This window comes from Ceratosolen solmsi, unplaced genomic scaffold, assembly GCF_000503995.2.
Source record: "Ceratosolen solmsi marchali unplaced genomic scaffold, CerSol_1.0 scaffold80, whole genome shotgun sequence".
NCBI lineage: Eukaryota > Metazoa > Arthropoda > Insecta > Hymenoptera > Agaonidae > Ceratosolen > Ceratosolen solmsi.
This window is the reverse complement of record NW_011948459.1, coordinates 205,791-228,449: the sequence shown is the minus strand read 5'-3', so window position 1 is coordinate 228,449 and position 22,659 is coordinate 205,791. Positions and strand designations below refer to the sequence as shown.

General features: G+C 22.7%; 3 protein-coding genes across 6 annotated transcripts; 2 read left to right on the top strand and 1 right to left on the bottom strand.

Moving 5' to 3' along the window:
• The first annotated feature begins 444 nt into the window (after positions 1–444).
• LOC105366871 (CUE domain-containing protein 1) lies at positions 445–2,355 on the top strand. The gene is made up of 4 exons (XM_011505462.1): positions 445–901; positions 1,452–1,824; positions 1,902–1,979; positions 2,064–2,355. The coding sequence occupies exons 1-4, from the start codon at positions 779–781 to the stop codon at positions 2,198–2,200; spliced, it is 711 nt and encodes a 236-aa protein (XP_011503764.1). The 5' UTR covers positions 445–778; the 3' UTR covers positions 2,201–2,355.
• Positions 2,356–2,946: 591 nt separating this feature from the next.
• On the bottom strand, positions 2,947–6,305 carry SWIP (strumpellin and WASH-interacting protein). The gene is made up of 2 exons (XM_011505461.1): positions 6,035–6,305; positions 2,947–5,965 (listed from the first exon to the last, which is right to left on the bottom strand). Exons 1-2 carry the CDS (start codon positions 6,299–6,301, stop codon positions 2,969–2,971), a joined length of 3,264 nt encoding a protein of 1,087 aa, XP_011503763.1. The 5' UTR covers positions 6,302–6,305; the 3' UTR covers positions 2,947–2,968.
• Positions 6,306–9,122: 2,817 nt separating this feature from the next.
• Tango9 (transport and golgi organization 9) lies at positions 9,123–11,232 on the top strand. 4 transcript variants are annotated; one of them, XM_011505458.1, is made up of 6 exons: positions 9,123–9,242; positions 9,314–9,461; positions 9,535–9,834; positions 10,122–10,365; positions 10,432–10,586; positions 10,944–11,232. In XM_011505458.1, exons 1-6 carry the CDS (start codon positions 9,166–9,168, stop codon positions 11,106–11,108), a joined length of 1,089 nt encoding a protein of 362 aa, XP_011503760.1. In that variant the 5' UTR covers positions 9,123–9,165; the 3' UTR covers positions 11,109–11,232. The 4 variants fall into 4 exon arrangements, with proteins under 4 accessions (XP_011503760.1, XP_011503762.1, XP_011503761.1 ...); XM_011505460.1 differs by having other exon boundaries at positions 9,535–9,621; positions 10,944–11,231; XM_011505459.1 differs by having other exon boundaries at positions 9,535–9,885; positions 11,053–11,230.
• The last annotated feature ends 11,427 nt before the right edge of the window (positions 11,233–22,659 follow it).

Sequence of the window (22,659 nt, the reverse complement as noted above, 5' to 3'; positions counted from 1 at the left end):
CTTTAATTGTTCGAATACCATTAATATTTTTTAAAATATTTTAATGTATTCCATGCATGTGTTCATGCGCACATGTTTTCAAAAACTCGAATCTATTTGAGATCTTGGTTCTAAAGTTAGTAAAATAAGTATGGTGTAACCGTATCCTTGATATGTTGATTTGAGCATGTAAATTGATAAACTTAATTAAGTAATTATTATTAATGTAACAATTATAATATTACTAATTTGAGAAATATAATTAAAAATGGTAATGAATATAACAATTATCAAATTGGTACACTTCCTAAACGACGGGCTTCATATTCAAGTTATTAATTTTTACTCCAGTATTTAAGGGTAATTATTATATAAAATTACTGATTAATCTAATAAACAGTTCAAAATCAAATTAATGCCAAGAAATAAATTTCTTCTCTATTTGAAATAAGACGTATAATTTAATATTGGAATTAGATATTGTATCACAAATTCTAAGTTCTTAACCAAAATTTTCGTGTACACTGTCTCACGTCCATTAATTCTTATTATTTTAGTACACTTATGCAAATCCGAGAGATTGTACGATTAAATGAACTAAAAAAGAGAATAAGGACACGCATAGTTTGTACTTCGTACAATGAAAATAAACTGTGACAACTATTTATACAAGCGTATTTAGATGCAATACTGATAAAATATACTATAATTCAGTGTTTGAGAATACCAACTAAATATAGACTCGTTAAGTAAATATATGATGAATATATGAAAACGAATAAGGATCTAAATCAGAATTATGGCATCTGCAGCTGAACAGCAGCAACAGCAACAGCAACAGCAGCAGACTACACTAGAATTTTATAAAGCCATGGCTGACTTCAAGAATATGTTTCCTCAGATGGACGACGATGTCATCGAGGTAGGCTTATTTTATTTCCATTAATTTTACAAAAGAATTTAAAATAGTTTTAAAAAAGTTTAATTTTTACAAAAGTTTTATATAAAAATTGATAATGTACAAATAATTTTTATGTAAATATTGTTAATGTAGAATAATTTTTTTGTAATCATTATTATTGGACAAGAATTTTGTAATAAAATAATGGTAACAATTTAATATTGTTAATGTTTTATTTAGATATTAAATAATCAGTTGATTAATCAGTTAAATAGGAATGTATCAAAATTAAAATTATATCTATTAACATATTTAATAAAATAACTCTTTCTGATGTATTCAAGTTTCAATATAATTCCTGTTTTTAGTTTGTATTTATATAATGTAAGTTACAATTTAAATAATACTTTTCAAAATTTTTAATTTTTAATCATTAAAAATATTATAATCACTTTCATATAAAATAGGCATAAGATGAAGTAAAATAAGATTATCATTGATCAAGATTAAGTATAATATTAAATGTATATAAATATATAGACTAATAATAGTTATTTTATGTTACTTTAAGGCTGTTTTACGATCAAATCAGGGAGCTGTTGACACAACTATTGATCAGCTTTTGTCAATGAGTATTGATAATGAAAATGAAAAAATTCGGAGTGAGATAGAAGAAAATGAAGCTCCAAAATTTGGAAAAATTACAAAAAAATTAAAAACTAATATAAGTAGTAGCATTAAAAAATGGCAGCCTCTTCTACTCGGACCTTTACCTGATTCATTTTTACGAATTTCTAATCAAGGTGATACAGATAATTTAGATTACAATTTAATTCATGATACTTGTTTATTAGAGGATGAAAGGATTGCTATGTTTTTACAAAATGAAGAGTTTATGGCTGAACTTCGGTGGAATGAAGATTTTTTATCAACTCTAGAAAATGGTATGATAAATGTTTTTCTTAAGATACATTTAACTTAAATTCTGTACTAAATATATAAATTGTTTAATATTACTTAGATACAAAATTACAAAGTAAATATGAAACTGCTTCTGAAGAAGATTTATTCAGAGAAAGACTAAGAAATATGGGCAAAGGTTAAGATTTATTGTTTTTTCATGTAATTGATTATTATAGATTTTATTATTTGTTATATAAATAACATTATAGTTATATTTTAGCATCCAGGCGTAAATTTGCCCAACTAACAAAAGTTTTTACTAGAAGTAGAAAGCGAAGTGGACGCCAATTATTGCCACCAACAACTTCTTGCAATGATTTATTAAATTCTGAAGAATCATCTAGGACTCGTATCTAATATCATAACATGAAAATAGATATAATTTAGTAGAATGATATGAATTGATATAATTGTCACATACAATGATGTGAATCTCAAACTATTTTTTAAGCTACAAGAAATTATCTCTAAACATGATATTTGTTAATAAGTATAATAGCTTATATTATACACTAATTGGAATTTAATTTGGAATTGAATTTATTTACTTACTGATTAATAGTTGTTTTTAAAATTTCTAACTGATTTACATGAAAAATCAAAGTTATATAGTAAAAAAGAAAATTATTTTCTGTATTTATGCTGTTATCTGTAATAGTTGACAGAGTACTTCTAGTCAATAAATAGAATCAGTAACATATCAGATGATAAACATTCATAATAATTGATACAATTATTACAATGGTATATTTATATTACAAATATTTATAGTTAAATTAGGAATGTTATGTTACACCTTATGGTATAATGTTAAACAAGTAAATTTGATAGCATTAATGTTGTTTTTATATTAAATAATTTTTAAGATTAATGATTTTCATGGTATTAGTAATTGTAATACTTGTTTTATTAATAAATAAACTTTTTTTACGGATATTTTAAATATTTTTATCCATATATAATAAAAAATTTTATCAAAAATATTTTCTACATTTTAAATAAAAAATATAAATTTTGAAATACATTATTTATTTATTCCCATCTGAAAAAAGCAATTAATCATCTAAATCTATATTACTATTTTTTTTATAATTTAAATAATATTAAGAATTACAAAAATAAATGCTATTCATCTAGTTGTTTAAAAAAGACTCTAGCGCCTGATAAGCTATAATACAATAATTGAAATTCTGCTCTTCTTTCTTCAAGACGTTTTAATGTTAATGCTCGTGTTTGCTGCAGTTTCTCATCTTCATATTCTGCCTTGCTCTCAGCTGCAGATTTCTCAATGATAAAATATTCATTTACCGTTTTAAACCATTGTAAGCCGTCTAATTCATTATTCTGATCTAATAAAGCATTTATGTAAGCAACTCCGACAGCAAAACCATCATCTGTAAATGCAGCGCCACTCTTATTTTTTTTAAACAATTTTTCCTTATTAGATAAGATATTATCAATGAAGCTGAATGTTAATGGAGGGATAATTGCATAAAATTGTTGTAAATGATAACAATTATTACTATCTCTAAAAGCAGATGCAAAAACATCGACAAGAAGTTTAAAATAGTGTATGCCTTCAGTAAAATTTCGTACTAAATTAGCAATATCATCTTCTAAACGTTTGGCAGCAATCTGAGTAGTTGTTAAAAAATTCAATTTCTTACACGTCGAATTAAATTTGGTGGATGAATTTATGTCAGGTAAAAATGATATAGCATTGGAAGAGGCATGTAAACCTCCTGAACGTATTAGTCTAATATATCCTAAGGCATTACCAATTTGGGTAATTAGCTGACGGAATTGATCAAGATAGCTCAATCCATCAGATGTCATTCCAAGTCTTCTGATACCTTTTTGAAACTTTTCCGCTCTTTCATAACTATATGGAATAGCTCCCTTTTCTTTCTGTGATCTAATGAATCTAGCATCTCGTATTAGGCGTGACTTTATATGTTCATCAAAGAGAAATTGCGAAAATGTATGAAGTTTGATTCGTAGAAATTGATATACAAAGTTCACTGTAGTACTCATAATTCCAGTGCCATGAGTACGAATAGAATTAGCTATATGTCGTATACTAATGGTATTTAAATGTTTATTAGAACTCAAATGTTCAATAAATGTTTGTGTATGTAAATTATAAAGATATCTCGAAACAAATATGTGAATATTCCTCATAATTTCTAAAGCATCGAGACCTTGTTCTAAAATCTGCGTGGGTAAATGATTTTGTACTGTTTCCAAACCTAGTTTGTGATTTGTCAAGGCATGCATTATTCTATAAGTTTTCCAATCATGTAATGCTATTGTTGTTAAATTATAAAATGTGTAATCAAGATAATGCTCAATATAACGTTTAACATAAAGCAATTTACCATTTATAAGCAATGGACAAGATCGAATAATTCTGTTTCCATCTTTAATCCCTACTTTAAATGGATTAGTATCATTTAATTTTAAATGAGCATGAACATGCAATCTAAGATTGGTTTCGATTTCACTGCAAGCTGGTTCAAATATATTTCTAATTAAAATTTTTCTTTGCTCTGAAATTTTAAATTCAATTAAATCAGATAACTCTTGTTTACTTATTGCACTATTAAAAGCATTAAATAAATGCACAATATGACTTATGTTGGAATTATTGTCTATAACTAAAGATAAATATGCTGGAAGTATACTTTGTTGATGTAATAAAACTGAGTAGTCACAGCTCTCTAATAGAAGATTATACAATTCAGCAATGGTATCATAGGTATCTAAATAAAATCTGAGTTTAACGACTTCTTCCTCTTTAAAACTTTCAGTAAGTTGACTTGCACACACAAGAGCACAACGGAGAATTAAACGACGATCTGCAGTTGCTGGTCCATTAATCAATTTCATGCTAGATCCAACTAATGACAGAACATCTAATTTTTCTTTACTATAAACTTTACCTTTTTGTATCAAGCTCTTGCGCACTGTTTCCAAAATAGTTAAAATCTGATATGTTAGCTGCTGTAATACTTGACTTTGTGATAATACAATGATTGGTGCTAATGTATGGAATGTTGTTTCTAAAGATTTTTGTACTTCAATTAGCTGACAAATTAATTGAACCGTACTTCGATTCATAGGTTTCAAAAGAAAAGCATGAAGATTTGTTACAAATGTAATATTTTCTTTAATTTGGCGCATTAATATTAAAATTTCAACTAATAAATTTCTCTTCTTTTCAATTTCAGAAAATATTTGAAATCCTGTTTTTATTAAAATATTTTGCATTTCAATGACCCATATTAAAGCTCTGTTAATTAAATTACTTACAATAGATGGTAGTCTTTGAACTCTAGCAACGAGTAATTTCTCACCTACTTGTAAAGGAATTGCAATTATTCCATCTCTTGGTAAACAATCTGTCAAAAAATCATTTGGTAACCAAACAATATTCCCAAGCAAACTAACAGCATAAAGTTTCTTATTAGTTTCTATAATTCTTTTCAATAATTTTTTATCACATGCACCAAATAGTTTTATAACAATAACAATACCAATATTTGCTTGCATCCAACTTTTGTTAATTGTAGCATTATCATTAATTTTATTTTCTACATCTGTTATCACATTTCTTAAAAAACATAATATATGATCACACATTATTGTAGTCTTATTAATATCCATTATATATTCTATAGCCTTTAAAAATAGTTTTTTGGAAAGTAATTGAATATGCAAATCCTTTAACAATTTTTCATATGTTAATAATCTTTTCTGAGGAATATTAAACTGAGCTGAATTATATACTGATTTTACTTTAAATCGATAGATATTCCACTTTTCCACTAATGCAGGTTGACTGTTAATTAATGCATCCAATATAACAAGAATAATAAATAAATCCAATAAGTAATCAATAAGTACTGGTAAATAAATTTCTTGATGAATATTATTTGCCAAATTTGATAACTGTTTTACTGTTAAATGAATAACAGTCATTATTCTATTGATATATATTGATAAATCTTGTAGATCTGAAAGGAGACTCTCAATTTTATGATCTTTGTGATCAGCACAACGTTCTCCATGATTAAACAATTTAATATAAAATTTACTAGCTTCAGCTTTTAAAAGTCTTATCTGAAATATATATTATATATTTAAGTATCAAATAAAATCTTATCTTAATATAAAAGTAATAAATTTAACCTCTCTGCAGGTTCCACCAATGCTAGCTAACAATTTTGAAAATATTTTATTATCAGTTTCAGCTAATGACAATATACTAATATCTTCATTAACTTTATATATAAGTCTAATAGGTCCTTCAATTACATATTCAAAAACTGAAGAGTCTTGCCAATATTTTTCTGCCAAATTCTCAAAAAATTGACCATATTTTTTAAGATGTGCGGCACCTGCAGTCTTATAAACTGTATCATCTCTTTTTAAATCACATACTGGACTTTCAATCATCTTGAATTAAAATTTATGAAACAATTCAATTTAATAACAAAATTTCATAATATTTATATATAAATATTTAATATTAATTTTTCGAAGTTGTAATGTATAAACGTGTGTAACGATTTATTTCTAGATAGAAATTAATTTTTAAAATCATACCTTTAAATAATTTCTTTAATTGGTGTTATTGATTTATAATATACTGCTTCAGTATTAATAGATTCATTATATAATTATTAACAATTAAATTATTATTTGCAACACTGAAATTTTACAATTACTAATCAGTGTATTAATTATTTACGTTAAAACGATAAATAATCAAACTATATCTTTATAGTATATTCCACATTATTTTATGCAACAATTAGGAATATTTTAATTATCATTTTTTATGATATACTAATAGTTTATTCTCTTATCAGTGTATATGTACGCTGCCATATTGAAATTGTAATTCATACAATAAATGTAATGGATCATTCAAGTGCAGACTATAGTAAATTTGGAAATTATAATTTAAGATACGATGGTAATTTCTAAGCTAACAGTTTGATATAGTTATAATTAAAAATTCACAGGAAATAATGTAGACCATAAGTGATTTTGAATGCATCATGATTCAATGATTATGCTGGATATGTGAAAACAAAACAAATTTTAATTAATTAAACTTTTATTGTATAATTATATATATATATGCTGATAAAAACCGTCTTATTTTCAAAATAAGCTACTAAATTCCGTAAATTTAAAATAATATTAAATATTGAACTTTTCATAGTACTTTAGTGTTATATTTACTTTACGATTTCATTGTAGTATACTTGTTTATTTGATCAAATATTAAGCAGATTCCTTGCTCTGAAAGGAAATTTATAATTAGTATTAAAATCGTATTTAACAATTTAACAAATTTAAAAATTTTTAACAAGTTGAAAATTTGACTATAAATATATTATTTTCAATTCTGTACAATGATAGGCGTAAATTATTAATTTAATAATTTAATATAATTAATTACAATTATTACGATTACATTTTATTTCATTCTATCAATAGGTTCGAACTATATTTATATTGAATACTACATTTAGTTATTTTTTATTTGATTTGCAACTCTAATGAGAATTTATATATAATATCGTAAATTTTTTTTACAAATTATTTCTTAATAAGATTTATGTGCTTAAATAATTTTATACAGAAATAATAATTCCATTTTAAGTTTTTCGTGTATTTAACTTTTAAGAGGAATAAAATGAAGTCTTTAATAAACTACGAATTATATACTTATCAGTCTAATATGATTAATAATTGATTCTTTAATTATATGATTGACAACAAAATTCAGATAAAGAATCTAATTAATTTTTGTTTTAATAAATGTTGATATATTAAAAGATTTGTTTAAAACCTTTATTCCTACTTTTACTATATAAAGTTTAATCTTAGTTTTAATTAATGAATTATAAATAAAAATAATATTCGCAAAAGTACATTATCACTTCAATTTTTCATTTGCTAACAAGACCAAATTTTTGTTTCTAAATTAAAAAATGATTAACTTACTTAATTTTTATCGATATTAGATAAAGAGAATTATTTAAAAAGAAACTCAAAAACTAGCTAAATCCAGCGTAAAACTGTTATTAAATTAATAATAATTTCTATTTAGCAATTTTATTTCAAAGGTATTTTGTCATATTTAAATCTTTATTTTTTTCAAGTGCAATTTTTAATTATATTAAATGAAGATAGCTAGATTTTTATCAAAATAAATTTTATTACTTGCAACATGAAATATATATGAAAAAATTGTTTATAAATACATACTTTATTAAATGCAAGTATTTTTATCAAAAAATAGATAAATAAATATGTAATAAAAGTAGATTTCTTGAAAACTTAATAAATTCAATCAATTTATAAATCATTTGGATATATAAAGTTGCATTTGAATTATATTGCGTTTGTCTGAAAATTATTTCAAACTTAAGGAAACTTAATGTGTTTATTTATTTGCATTAAATTTCGACAAGAAATACCATGTAAATATATAATTAATAGCAAATTTTTGTTTTGAAATTATTATTTCTATTTATTTTTAATATTATAAAATATTAACTGTTCATTATCATAAATACATTCTATTTACTGTTATTATACAATACAATAACTACTTTATAAATTTAAATAGAACAAAATTGATAATATAATAATTTTAATAAAATATGGATAGTATATAACAAGGTGTAATAAGGATTTAACACTGTCCAGGCAATAAACATATTTATATTACATGGGTAATATACACTAGTAACAGCTTTTTCTTAGTTGACACTGGATATTCAGAATTTTATTTACTTAGTGATTTTTATAATGTTTTATCAAGTTTTCAGCGTATGATAAATTATTTAATAGAACACATAAAAGTCGACAGGTTATTACTTTATTAAATATTTAAAAATATAGTGAATATTATAATAATATAACAGATATATCCAGCGTACAAAATATGACATTTTAGGTGTGTAGTTCTAGCTTTTCCCTGTTCTTCTTTTAATTCTGGTTTAAATATAACTTCATTTATCTGTATAAATGCACCGATTAAGAGCACTTGAGAAAATAATTTATTTATAATGTAATTTCTATAAACAATATTGTTAATGTAATTGTATCTGTATTAACTTTCAAGTTAATTTGAAGTCTTTTTATAAAAAGGTAAATATTATTTACTTTAATTGTTAAGGGTAATTTTATTTGACATGAAAAATGTATTTTAAAATTTATCATTTCTTAGACAGACAAAATTTTGAAAAAATTTTATAATTTCAGAATATTTTAATTTACCTGTTATAATTTGAAATAAAATGGCATGGACATATTATCAAAGAGCTCTTGCTATGATAATGATAATTACTGGCTCATTTAATACCCTTTGTGTAAAGTATGTACTTAAATTGTTTAAAGCGATTTAAAATATAATGTGTTGTAATATAATATGGTATTATATTTTAGATATGCTGATCAACAAATAGTACCTGGTCAGGATGGTCAACTTAGACATTTTAATCATCCATACATGCAATCTTTGTTCATGTTTATCGGAGAAATGATATGCTTACTAGTGTTCAAAATAATCTTCTGTTATTATACTCGATTAAGGGTAAAAAATAATTTGGTATATAGTTAAATTCAATATATTTCAATAAAATTATTTTAACAAAAAATTGTTTTAGAATGGTTATGAGGATAGAAGTAATTTAACAAAAGGATCTCGAACATTTAACCCACTTGTACTAATTATTCCAGCAGCTTGTGATGTGGTAGCCACTTCAATAAATTATATTGGCTTAAATATGACATATGCCAGTAGCTTTCAAATGTTACGTGGAGCAGTAATAGTTTTTACAGGAATATTGTCAGTAGGATTTTTAAATAAAAAATTAAATAGAAGAGAATGGCTAGGAATTACTTTTGTTATTTTTGGGTTATTATTAGTTGGACTTAGTGATTTTATTACAATGCAAAATCAGAAAGTAAATACAAATTCTGTATTAACTGGAGATTTACTAATCATATCAGCTCAAGTAATTTAATATTATTAATTAAAATTTATAAAATCCAGAGTTTTCATAATTAATATTTTATATTTGCTAAGTAATATGTAAAATTAATTAAATTTTTATATTTTTAAAAAATTAATAAGTAATGAAAAATGAAAAAGGAAATTAAAATTTTTTTTCAATAAGTTTATATGTGTATTTAAAGCCATTTCATATAAAGTATTGTTAAAATAAATGTTATTGATTTATAATATTTTCAGATTATAACAGCAGTGCAAATGGTAGTGGAAGAAAAATATACGACTGGACAAGATATTCCAGCACTTCAAGTAGTTGGATGGGAAGGTGTTTATGGATTCATTGGAATTTGCTTAATTATGATTCCATTGAATTTTATTTATGTTATACCACCTTTTGCTGATAACTCAAGAGGTACACTTGAAGCTACAATCGATGCATTCATTCAAATAGCTAATTGTGATCGTTTATTAATGGCTATAATTGGTAATGACACTCAAACTTTTATAAATATAAAGAAGTAAAAATATTTCATAATTTTATTTTTTATAGGTATAATATTCAGTATTGCATTCTTCAATTTTGCTGGCATTAGTGTTACAAAAGAGTTAAATGCAACAACTAGGATGATCCTTGATAGTATCAGAACAATAGTAATTTGGATTTTTTCCTTAACTTTACAATGGCAAACTTTTCATTATTTACAGGCAAGTTATTGTAATTAATAATTAATAGTTAAAACTTTAAAGTTCTTATTATATATAATTATATTTTTTACTTTTACATTTAATAATATGATAAAATACCTTAAAAAATAAATAATGATTTTAGAACTCTGAAAATAAAATCTTATTAATGCCTCTAAATTGCTTTTTTAATAATAGGAAATATATACTTTATTTGTATTTATTTATGTTTTCAGTTTTACGTTTTCAATATAACTAATAAAGTAATATGATTATGTGTATTATTCTAAAAAAAGTATATCTTGTAATGCAAAATTTTCAAACATCTATCTATTATTAAATAAACTATTTAACTTATTTTAAATATTTTTACCATAGCTTATCGGATTTTTCATCATTTTTATTGGAATGTCCTGTTATAATAATATTGTAATACCACAACTGATAAAAAAATGCCAATGTCGCTTAAGACATCTAAATTTTTCAGTGGATGAAGAACAAGTTATTAATACTGCAGCTGATTATTTAGAAGAAACACATTAATAAAAATAATTAAGTTATCAATAATAATTTAAAACATAGCAGTGACATTTTATGTCTTTTAACATCATATTTTTATTTGGTTTCTATTTAAAGAAGACATATTTTTCTACATTTGATATAGTGATTATTACAAATATATTAAGACTGCATTATATTATTCTATTTTAGATACAATTACAAAAACAATAAATAATAAAATATATATAAAATATGTGTGTATATATATATATACATATATAATTTTAATTTGACGATTGTAGTTTTTAATAAACAATTTTTTTATCGCGCAACTGTTTGTTAAATTATATTTTTCAAAAATAACAGTTTTAGAATTGTAATTTTAAACAATAATTCAAAATAAATAAATAAATTTAAAATAGATTTCAAATTTCCAATATATATTTAATTTAAAAATAGATTTGTGGTTAAAAAAAATCTTATGCCTCAAAAAAAAAAACTTTGCTTTCATCTTAAAAATAATTTTTAGTAATTGTATTTTAATCAAATTGTACAAATAGTGAGTTGCAAAAATTAATATAACTGTTTCGTTGTATTATATATGATAGATGTTATTAAAATTTTTAATATATAAATACATAATTGAATTTTATATGAGGGTTAAAATGATTTATCTTCGAATAGTAACAAATCGTTTAAAAATAACAAAATTATATTATGTAAAAATAGGTTACTTTAAACTATAATCTAATTATTTTATAAAATAACTTTATAAAAATATTTTATAAAATATAAAATATTAACAAAATAATTTATGTTAAATATTGCATTTCGTCTACTCTATGTTAAACATATCTGAAATAATATATAACGTGCACCTTGATTGACATGTCTGGATGCTATTTTATGAAATTGTTATAATAACATCTATTAAAGTTTAGGGATTCTGACGTTTGTAAAATAATAATTAGATATAAAAAAAACTAGCATAATAGTATTCGCTTATATGTTTATAATTTGCTCAAATATATATTGATAGTTAATAAATCTATCACCTAATAAATAATAAAAATTTTCCTCTCCCTTTTTGTTTCTTATATATGGTCAACAAATTTTGTGAATAGTTAAATTAAACATGTTTCATTTATATCAAAATTTAAAAAATCATTTCAGAAAATTTTCTTTTCCTTTTATAGAAATTGATTAGTTTATAATAATTTATTTATTGTATTAAATTAATTATATTATAAACTTAATAGTTTGTTCCTTATACTTATCCTATTTAAGATTTATATATAGATGTTGCATATAAACATTTTAATCTCAATTTATTTAAATTGTATAAATCTATATTTAATCAAATATCGATGTTTAGAGATATTGAAATATGTTTAACATGATTATGAGAAAAAAGTAAATATAAGTTATTAAGTACATATTGACTATTTTAAAACCATTTATTAATAATACTAGTCTTAGACATAGTTAATTTTTTCAAATTGTTTAGTATTAGACTAAGACCACCGATTGGAATGGTGGGAGAAAAAGTGCGGGCAAATAGAGGGGGTAGCGTTTGAAATCAGTATTTGACGTTTGTTTTCCAGCGTTTGGTGTTTCGTTTATATTACAACTACATATGATTCTACATTGACGATGAAAATCGGTCATTTCTTGGTTGTTGCCACGTGGTGTCAACATGTAGAGATTGGAGGTCGTTAGCCTGGATCCTCTTGATGCAGTACACTTGGTGGTGAAATACTACACTGAGAGCGAGAGGTCGTAAGTTTCTTGACACTTCTTCGTTTAATGACACATGGTAACTTGATTGCTGGTCTCCTACAAGCTGTATTGTAGTGTGGAAGGATGAAGAGGGCCTTCCGTAGCGTCTCTGCTTAGTGTGATAACTGCACCTAGTAGAAGAATGGCCTTCCGTAGTTAGACCTAGTATGAGAGAGACCTGCACAGTATGATGCTGTGCAGTGTACCTTCCTTAGTGGCTCTGCTGAGAGTGTGTGCAATGGCTGCACTAGTATTGGAAAGGCTTGCGACTGCTTCCTGGTGAATGATTTTTGGCTGACTGGATCATGACTGACTAGTGATTATCTCATGTTGCGTTTGCCTTTAATATCTATGCGGCTGCGATGTTAGCTGAATGAAGAATGGGTTCGACTGTGGTGCGAGAAATAATAGTCGCGACTGTGCAATAATTTCGGAGTTTTTCCGAATCCCCAACGACCGTTGGACAATTTTCTTAGAACTTACATCCGTTGAATTATTTCCTCGAAATGATAACAGTTGCGATTTTTCCCCAAATCATAACATTCGAGAAATTTTCTGAATCACGAACACAAATATATAGAATATATAAAATTAAGTTTTTAGTTTTTAGATTCATTTTTTTGTAGATTAATTTTTGAAAGCCCTCTGAATAATAGAAATTAAAACTACCAAATTTTTGGTAATTGCAAATTATCAAGTTTTTATTATAATTTTAAATAATATTTTGATATAAAATTATTTTTTCTATAAAACCAAATTGCGAATCATCTGGAATTAATGAATAAATGAAACTCATATAAATAAATTACGTATTATATGTTAAGGATAAATCTACTTAACGTAGTCCATATAAACTACTACAGCATACAACAAATAAATTTCAAATTGTCAATTTAGACAAAAATGCACATACTGTAAATGAAAAGATAAAATTATCAATCCAAATTAAATATATTACGCTAATATTTTAAAATAATTTCAAGAACATATTCTACATACTCGGAGGTTTTTCTAAAATTTCAATATCAAATTACAATAAGACCAGATACCAAAATTAAAAAAATTTCTTTTATGTTTTAGAAAATTAATATTATATGGTATTATACATGTTCATTATAAATATCTAAGTAATTTGTCTTATATAGACGTTTAAATATTATACTTAAAATTAAAATTTATAAATAAATTCATTGATTACTTTATAATTAAAAGCATAATTACTAAACACCAAGTATTAAGACGGTTATAATGAAATATAGATTATTAAACTTAGTAAAAAAAAAATGCCTAACGTTTATATAACATAGTAGTATCAATTATTATGGATGATACATATTTCTAATAAAAATTATAAACTTTAAAAATATTTTTCTTAAAATTATTTTTTCAAAATGTAAAGTATTTTCTGGTTAAATAATGCTTTTTCTTTTACATTGAATTTAAGGTAAATTTATCAATAATATTCTTAAAAAATGTCCAGTTTATAAATATAATTTTTACATTTCTACACATAGTACTTGTATAAATATTTTTAAGTAAACAAAAATTAATTAGAAATTTTAATCTGTGACCATAATTAAAAGTGAGATATACCGGAAAATCGTTTATATGGATTTTCTATGTTATGGACTATTCTACATTACATTTAGGATGAAAAACGTTTAAAAAAAATATAGAATACATTTTCAAACATATTTTTATTACTGATAAATAAGTTTTATTGTATTGACAAAAGAAATTAAAAAATGAATTCATTTCATTTTACAATACAAAATTATACTAATTTATAACTACTTGATTGAATTTTTTTTTATAAATACAATAAAAAGAATATTTTTAAACGATATATCAAAAGTCAATTTTATTTTAAAAATTTCATTACTCTTCTAAACGTTAATTAAATTAAATTTTGTTTAAATTTGTTAAAAATTTTAATTGTTGATAAAATGTATTAAAAATGAAAATTAAAGTTTAATAACATATTGGAAATGTTTATGTAAAAGAAAAATATAAAAGTGAGAAAATTATACTATGTTTAATTTTCACCAAAAGATGCAAAATGAAATTATTTATGGAATTTTTTTATGGTAAATTAAACACAGTTACATAGCTTTCTTGTATTTATTAGCCATTTTCTTACACGTTTGAAACTTATGTAATATGAATATTTATGATATTAAAAGAAATATTGCTTGTCAAAATATATTTTTTACGATTTATATTATGACAAATATAGAAAGCCATGACCATTAATGCTTATAAAAAAAATTTGAACAGTCCATTGAATTTTGTCCACCTATTTTACAATTCTTTAAATTGCTACTTTTATAACAATTAATCTTTATGATTTGTCAGCTTTAATAATTTGTAGCAGAATTGTCTTCGTGTATGTTATAAATTATCAGTTAATATATAATAATGTTCATTTGATAAGTAGCTTGTATAAAACTTGTAAGCAATTCTATAAATAGTTACAAATAGTAATTTTATTTGAATAGAAATTCAACAAGATAAAAAATTAAAAATGGATACTTCACAATTGCGCATATTTTATGAGTTACTTGTTTCAATATATTTTCTTCATACAACTTCAAGAGAAACTTAAGAAGCTTTATTTTTATCATAATTAATAATATAAAGAGGAAAATATATCCTGTTATATTATCTAACTATGTATTACGTTTTAAATCCCAATTTTTTTAATTTGTGTGAAACATTTTTTTCATACTTCAATTTGTGATTAGATATCAATAGTTTGTTCTTTTTTATAAGGTGTGTATTTAGGTACGGTGTTCATTAATTGATATTTATATTTTATTTGATCGATTAAACTTGTTTCAATAAATTTTCCTTGAATTTATTAAAAATTTATATTGTTTTCATTTGTATATTCATGAAATTATATATTCAATTAAAAAAATACAAAACTTGTACTTTTAAAGAACTATCAATTAAATAATGAACATATTTAATTTTTAAAATTTTTTATAAACAAATATTACGTGTATTAGAATAATAAAATATGTATATAAAATAAAAACTGTAAGCTTTTACTACTACTAAGTATTTTACCGGAAGCTGAAATGCTATCTACTTGTCATTTTTTAAATATATGTTGAATTTTATGCTTGATAAGTAGTTCAACAGGAATATGTAAAAAAGCAGAAAACTTTAAAACAAATATTTTTTTATTAAATTAATGAATATAATTACATAAAATTCAGAATACTTTTTCCAATGTATAGATACTCCATAAGAATTATTCCAAAAATTAATTGGTTACATTCGTAATTGACTAAATACGTAATTATCTCTATCTTTAAGAGATCTACTCCGATGATCAAACTATGTATTCCTTTTGTGATATTTTATATCGTCGCAGTAACTATTAAAATACAAATAGTTAAATAATTAATTATTGAATTTATCTAAAATTCTATCTATAATAGAAAAAAATATCTATAAAAGAACGTATGTGAGAATAAGACATTATATAATTATAAATAATGATTTCAAATAGACTGTGCCTTATGTAATGATTATAGATCGAGATTAGTGATTTTTATAATTTTACGTTTGTGTATACAGTATTTAAGTTTATATTATTTATTTTAAATGTCATTCATTATTTATACACAAGTATTAATTTCTAGGATTCCTGAAGAGGAAAATAAAGTTAAGATATTTAAGTATACTAGTTATATATTTTTGAAATAATGAATAATATTTAGTAAAATATAAAATTAAAATTACAAAATAATATTTTATACAAGATATTAATATATAATTTTTATTCAATATTCAGTTATGTACTTTTCAGAACATTTGATCAGAATAAATGTTTATATATTTACCAGCATTTTAAATATCTGAAAATTTAATTAAATTATATGAAGAATGTTTGGCTAGAATATCAAAATATAATATTTGTAAGAATGATGTTATGTTTATCATACGATACACTGGATGTACTTTATGTAACTGTATATGTATATGTAATTGGACTTTATATTTAAAATAAACAACATTGATGGTCGTTTTAATACTATATTATATATTATATAAATACTAAAACTATACAGAAAAATAAAGTATAAATAGTAGTACATACAGTATTATATTAGAAGCGAAAACAATCGATTTTGCATTGAAATTAAAATTGTTTATCAAATGTATGAAATATTTATCTATAAAGAGTAATTATTAAAAATAGTTACGTTAAAATGGAATATTAAGTTAAAATAAAGACAATGTTTCGAGAATTGAAGAAATAAAAATATTTATATTAAAGATTTTTTAGCTTAAATAAATTGAAAAATCTTTTTAAATAAAAATGTATGAATTATCAGTTATTCCTCAGACTCCGCTTAAATCTATGCTGAAGATAAAGTTGAGAGATAAAGAAATAAATTTTGAAGCGTGCAACCATTTTCAACAATAAGAACTATATTTTTATTAATAACTTATTAAATACAAATTACTGCTCTATTATCAATTTATTAAAGTCTTTTTCGCAATGTTTACACTTATTTTTATGGCGAACACAAAATGTTTTACTACAAAAGATTTATTTAATTTTATACATCTATTTTACAATAAATACCTTACCAATTTTCAGTTATATTGAAAATTTAATAATATAATTTCATTTAATTAGTCTTTTCATTTCATGTTGTACATTTTTATGTATTACGAAGGTAAGTCTTCTAGAAAGAGCTTTTTTAAATATAATGTCGAAGTTAATATCAATATTAAAAATCTTAAAGAAAAAGTACAAAATATTTTTATTTTTATTTTAAAGAAAATTGTTTTTTTGTTCAATAATTGGATTTTTAAACACGATTCAATAAAAGGAAAATAAAAGTCGTGCTGAATATTATATACACTCATATGAGGTCCTATCATCGATAATATTAGTTAATTTATTAACATTTTTTTACTCGATATCGTTTTTTATTCGAATGAGTATTAATATTAACTGCAGCTTAGTTATTCTAGAAATTAAAAAAGATTGATTATTTATTAATAAGTAGAGATGAATTCGATTGTTATGATTATAACAGCTTAATGTTTCAACCGGCTACATTCCAAAATGAAAAAAAAGAAAAAGATTAGATTGAAAATTCAATGATAAAAAGGCAAATAAATTTTGATCGTTATGTTTCTAGTAGATTTTTTCAAAATTCAAAATAAATCAAATAAATATATATTTCATGCTATTTTCGAAGCTTAGAAGTCAATGAATTTATAATTTAATCCTTTTTAAATAAAATCAATACTATATATGATTAAAAAATATTTGATTAAGTACATTTGATATAAATTTTTTAAATGCACAATTGATTAAACAGATTTCATATACATTTTTTCAATACACATTTAATATATAGATTTTTCTGTAAAAAAAGATTTTATTAAAAATACGATTTTTAATGAAAATTTTATTTAATAAATTAATCAACTATGTTTTTTATAAATACCATGTTATATTAAATTATCATGTATTTTCTATATTGGTCAATGATTAATTATTAAAATTAACTATTTAAATTAATTATTTAAAATTAATTAAAATCAAATTTTTATTGTAAATTATTGTTTGAAAAGTATATTTATTTATATTTCTTTATATTTGATAAAATAATAAAATATACTGTTCAGGATTGAGTATACTGACAGACTACTGAAATATACTGACAGGATTCAGTATACCTCCGAAATATCTCGATCATTTTAAAGTCTTTGCTTGCGAATGTCCTGTAATGTTTATCTAGTTTCCACATAACAACGTCGTTTTGAATTCTATAAAATTTGTAGAGCCTTGTTTTCCTGGAGTTCTCGAAAGTTTTAAATCTTTAGAATCTAACGTTAGGCGCACCAAGTGCACTACACTACTATGAGAACCCGGAAATTTACAACCTCCAGCCTCGACTTGTAGTACGCGCTATCTCCAAGGAACGGTAAAATCTCAACGATTCTCACTACTAACGTAGAATCAGATTTGTGTGTTTGTAAATCAGAACACTATAAATAGCATGAAAAACAATTATGTTGATTACTGAATTGATGCATTAACCTCTCACTTATCCATACTGTTACAGCAGTAAAATAGTGGATATGGATTATTCCAATCATCTTGATCTTTCAATCATTGTGTGACTAGAATTCAGATATACATAATTTAATATGTAAAAAGAAATAAAATATATTTCAATATAATATATTTAAAACATAATATATATTTTAAAAGATTTATAAGTAGATTTACAAGTTCTTAATGTTTATAAATAAGTTAATATATTTTGTGGAAATAAGTTTTCATATATATTAAAAATATTTAGTAACTAACATGTATAAAATAAAAACAAATAATATATAATAGGCATATCTTTGTGATATATGTAAAAATTTCTTTTGTATATAGTGTACATATAGGAAAGGATTTAAAGATCATATTACTTATATTTTTTACTACTTAGTTTTTTTTACGGATGCCTAAGAACTTATAGAATCTTATATTTTATTTTTAAGAATTACATCTTCACTTACCTGTTGAAATTTACAACAGCATGTTTATGTATTCTATATTATATTATATTATTACATTGTAATATAATAACAAACTATAATATATTATCCTATAGCATTATAATGCAATAACAAACTATAATATATTATATTATAGCATTATAATATAATAATAAACTACAATAAGTATCCAATTATACTTCTAATAATTTATTAATTTTTATTTTACATATAAACATATTATGTATTTATGAAGCTAGTAAATATATTTATACAATTTTAAATAAATTTTTCTATTTATCTTTTTGATAATAAAACATGAGTATAATATACGTTTATATATTTACAAATATGTTATTCTAATGTACATTATGACTTTATAAAAGCAAAATTGAGATGATTTACTTATGAATATTCTTTAATAATAAATAATTAAATATATTTTATATTTCTAATTATCTTGTATGTCTATATTGAAAACTAGCGTATTTACAAGTCGATAATCTTAAATCTGTAATAAATATTAAGTAAATGAATACATTATATACTTTCACCGTACTTTATTGGATACTTGGTTATAATTATTTATTTATTTATCAATAAAAATGGGATTTCTACATAAATTAGTTGTATTTTTATATATAAAATAAGCTCTAAAAATGATTCTTTATTTTAATAATTGAATTTCATAATTTATTTTACTAATAATGAAATTAATCTATATTAGTTATTTAAAATATAATGTAAAAACATTCAACAACATTTCGCAGTATAAGGATTGACTTCTATACCATAGAATTCTGTATTGTATGCATAATAAATGGAAAATTCTATTGCTTGATCTTCTTGGGGTACCTGGATGCTGTAATTATTCTTAGGGACGATTTCAAAAACAAGAAAGGTAAAAATTCAATATTAAGAAAGTAAAAATGTTATTAAACTTCTTTTTCTATTCAGTACATTTTCGCAGGTATATTATTAAAATAAAGTTTACTATAAAATCAAATATTGTAATAATATAAAAAGTATGACAACATATAGTAAATATTAATATTATTTTAAATTTGTGCAAAATTAATATTATATAGTATTATTATATTTATATAAGGTATGTTTAATATCTATTATATATAAGTATAATTAGTATTATGTACTTGCTTCGTCTCAGATATTATGAATAAAATAAAACAGAAACTATAATCACTTCCAAATAGTTGATATTAATATGATTGAAATAATAAAAAAGAAGATAAAAGCATGTTTTAATATAGTAGTGGAAATCTAGTGAAAAAAAGTATTATTACTTCTATATGTAACTGACTTGTATTACAAAACATAAAAAATATATTATATAAAAATAATACGTATTATATATAAAGAAAATTTATAAAAATTTGCATTATTATTAAGTACATATCACAGATAAAGTATACAAAATATTTATTTTGTATATATTCTCAAATTTGTATGTATATAATATTTGTATATAATTGTATATACATATACAACATATTTATCAATATATTAAATGCAATTGAAAAGTATGCATAAAATATTTAGTACAGTTTAAAGTAAAAGAAATGAAAAACAATTTTCAGAAAATAGCTTATATTAATATTCATGTATATAATTAATTATTATTTATATAAATAATTTGGTAATAATCATTGTGTTAATGATGAATTATAAAGTTTCAGTAAATAAACATTTATAAGAATTTTTATATTCTTGATATTCTTCATGTTAAACAATATTTTAACGATGTACCTTATTTTTCTATAATTCATCATTTTCTAAAACTATGTTACTTAAAATGCTATGCTGGTTGAACCTTTAATTATCATTTTAGTTTTTCAACTAAGTTTGGTTTTAATTTTCCATTTTATATACAAAATTTTCATTTATTAATAGATCCTTTATTAAATATTTATATTAATTTATGATGTATAATTGTTTTGTATGTATCAATATTCTACTAGAGTTATATATTTTAAAATATTCTAATATTGGCATGTTTTTATTTTGTTTTATTGTACATTATTGTATTATAAAGTTATTGTATATTTTTTAAAAATTTCTTAGTTTTATACTAACTGGACTAGATTTAGTTTTTTTTTAATTCTATGATTAAATTATTTCATTATTTTTAAAAAATATTAATTTAAATATATTATTAATATCTGGAAATTATGAAAAATTAAATTTGCCAGTGAATAAGTTTATGATATTTTCTTCTCACCTTAAAAATATTTACAAATAAATATATTTGACCAAGTATCTCATATTACATGCTTGTCGTACGTCAGTAAAAGATTGCACGCAATACAATTTTACAAAATATGATTATATTTACAATAAAGTAAATACGTACTCAGTTAAAATGAAAAGTTATAGTCATGCATGTGATTAATAAACTCAATTAAAAATTCAGAAATTTTCACTTTATTGAATTTGGTCGTATTGTCTTTTCGATTATATAAAAATCTATATCTTGTAAAAAGAATTCGTAAATATATATCAATCTTAGCAAAAAGTTGAAGTTAAGGAAGCACTGATTAAAAAGAGATGATTTAGTAAGAGCTGAACAATATGAGAATTTATGTACCTGCGTTAAAGGTTACACTCAAGTAATGATTCTCAATATTGTCATATAACGGAACAATTTTAAGTTAGTTGGTACATTTGAGTTTTCACAATTGCTAGCGACCTCTTCATTATCTAACACGTGATTCATACAACTTGTTCATAATAGACACTGATAATTTATTATTCAAAATCGCAAATGAGACAAAGAAAGTTCATTTTTTTCATACTTAACATTCTGTGTTCACTTGTGAACTCTTTGTATCAAGATTTTCAATACATAAAACGGAAACTGCTAGTATTTTTATTTGTAACTTTTATTACGTGGTAAGTTTTCTGTTATATTTTGTTGCTAAATTTTATGGAAAGAACGAGGAACAAGTGATAGAACAAGGTCGTTGTTTAGTTAGTGTTTGCGTGTGATTTACGTTTTGTATTGTTAATTTATCTAGTATAGTTTCACATATTCAGGCAATATCGCGAGAGTTTATTAGATTGTTTATTGCTACAGTATTGTTCTCGTAGTGTATTAAACATTAAACATGCTATAAAAGTTTGCACAAAATAACTACAAACAATCGACGTAATCGCGCTAATGTTGAAAGGAAATGTTTGATTGGGTGAGAGGGAGACTTGGTTTTTGATTTCCATTAATGAACCGAATAAAGTGCCCGAAATTTTGTGACCAATATTAGTAGAAGGC

Excerpts from the sequence above, each read along its gene's own strand:
- Tango9 (XM_011505456.1), top strand. The coding sequence starts at position 9,166 with ATGGCATGGACATATTATCAAAGAGCTCTTGCTATGATAATGATAATT. Across the intron at positions 9,886-10,121 it reads TACTAATCATATCAGCTCAA|ATTATAACAGCAGTGCAAAT; the intron begins GTAATTTAATAT and ends TAATATTTTCAG. Across the intron at positions 10,587-10,943 it reads AAACTTTTCATTATTTACAG|CTTATCGGATTTTTCATCAT; the intron begins GCAAGTTATTGT and ends TTTTTACCATAG.
- LOC105366871 (XM_011505462.1), top strand. The coding sequence starts at position 779 with ATGGCATCTGCAGCTGAACAGCAGCAACAGCAACAGCAACAGCAGCAG. Across the intron at positions 1,825-1,901 it reads TTTATCAACTCTAGAAAATG|ATACAAAATTACAAAGTAAA; the intron begins GTATGATAAATG and ends AATATTACTTAG. Across the intron at positions 1,980-2,063 it reads ACTAAGAAATATGGGCAAAG|CATCCAGGCGTAAATTTGCC; the intron begins GTTAAGATTTAT and ends GTTATATTTTAG.
- SWIP (XM_011505461.1), bottom strand. The coding sequence starts at position 6,301 with ATGATTGAAAGTCCAGTATGTGATTTAAAAAGAGATGATACAGTTTAT. Across the intron at positions 5,966-6,034 it reads TTGGTGGAACCTGCAGAGAG|ATAAGACTTTTAAAAGCTGA; the intron begins GTTAAATTTATT and ends TATATATTTCAG.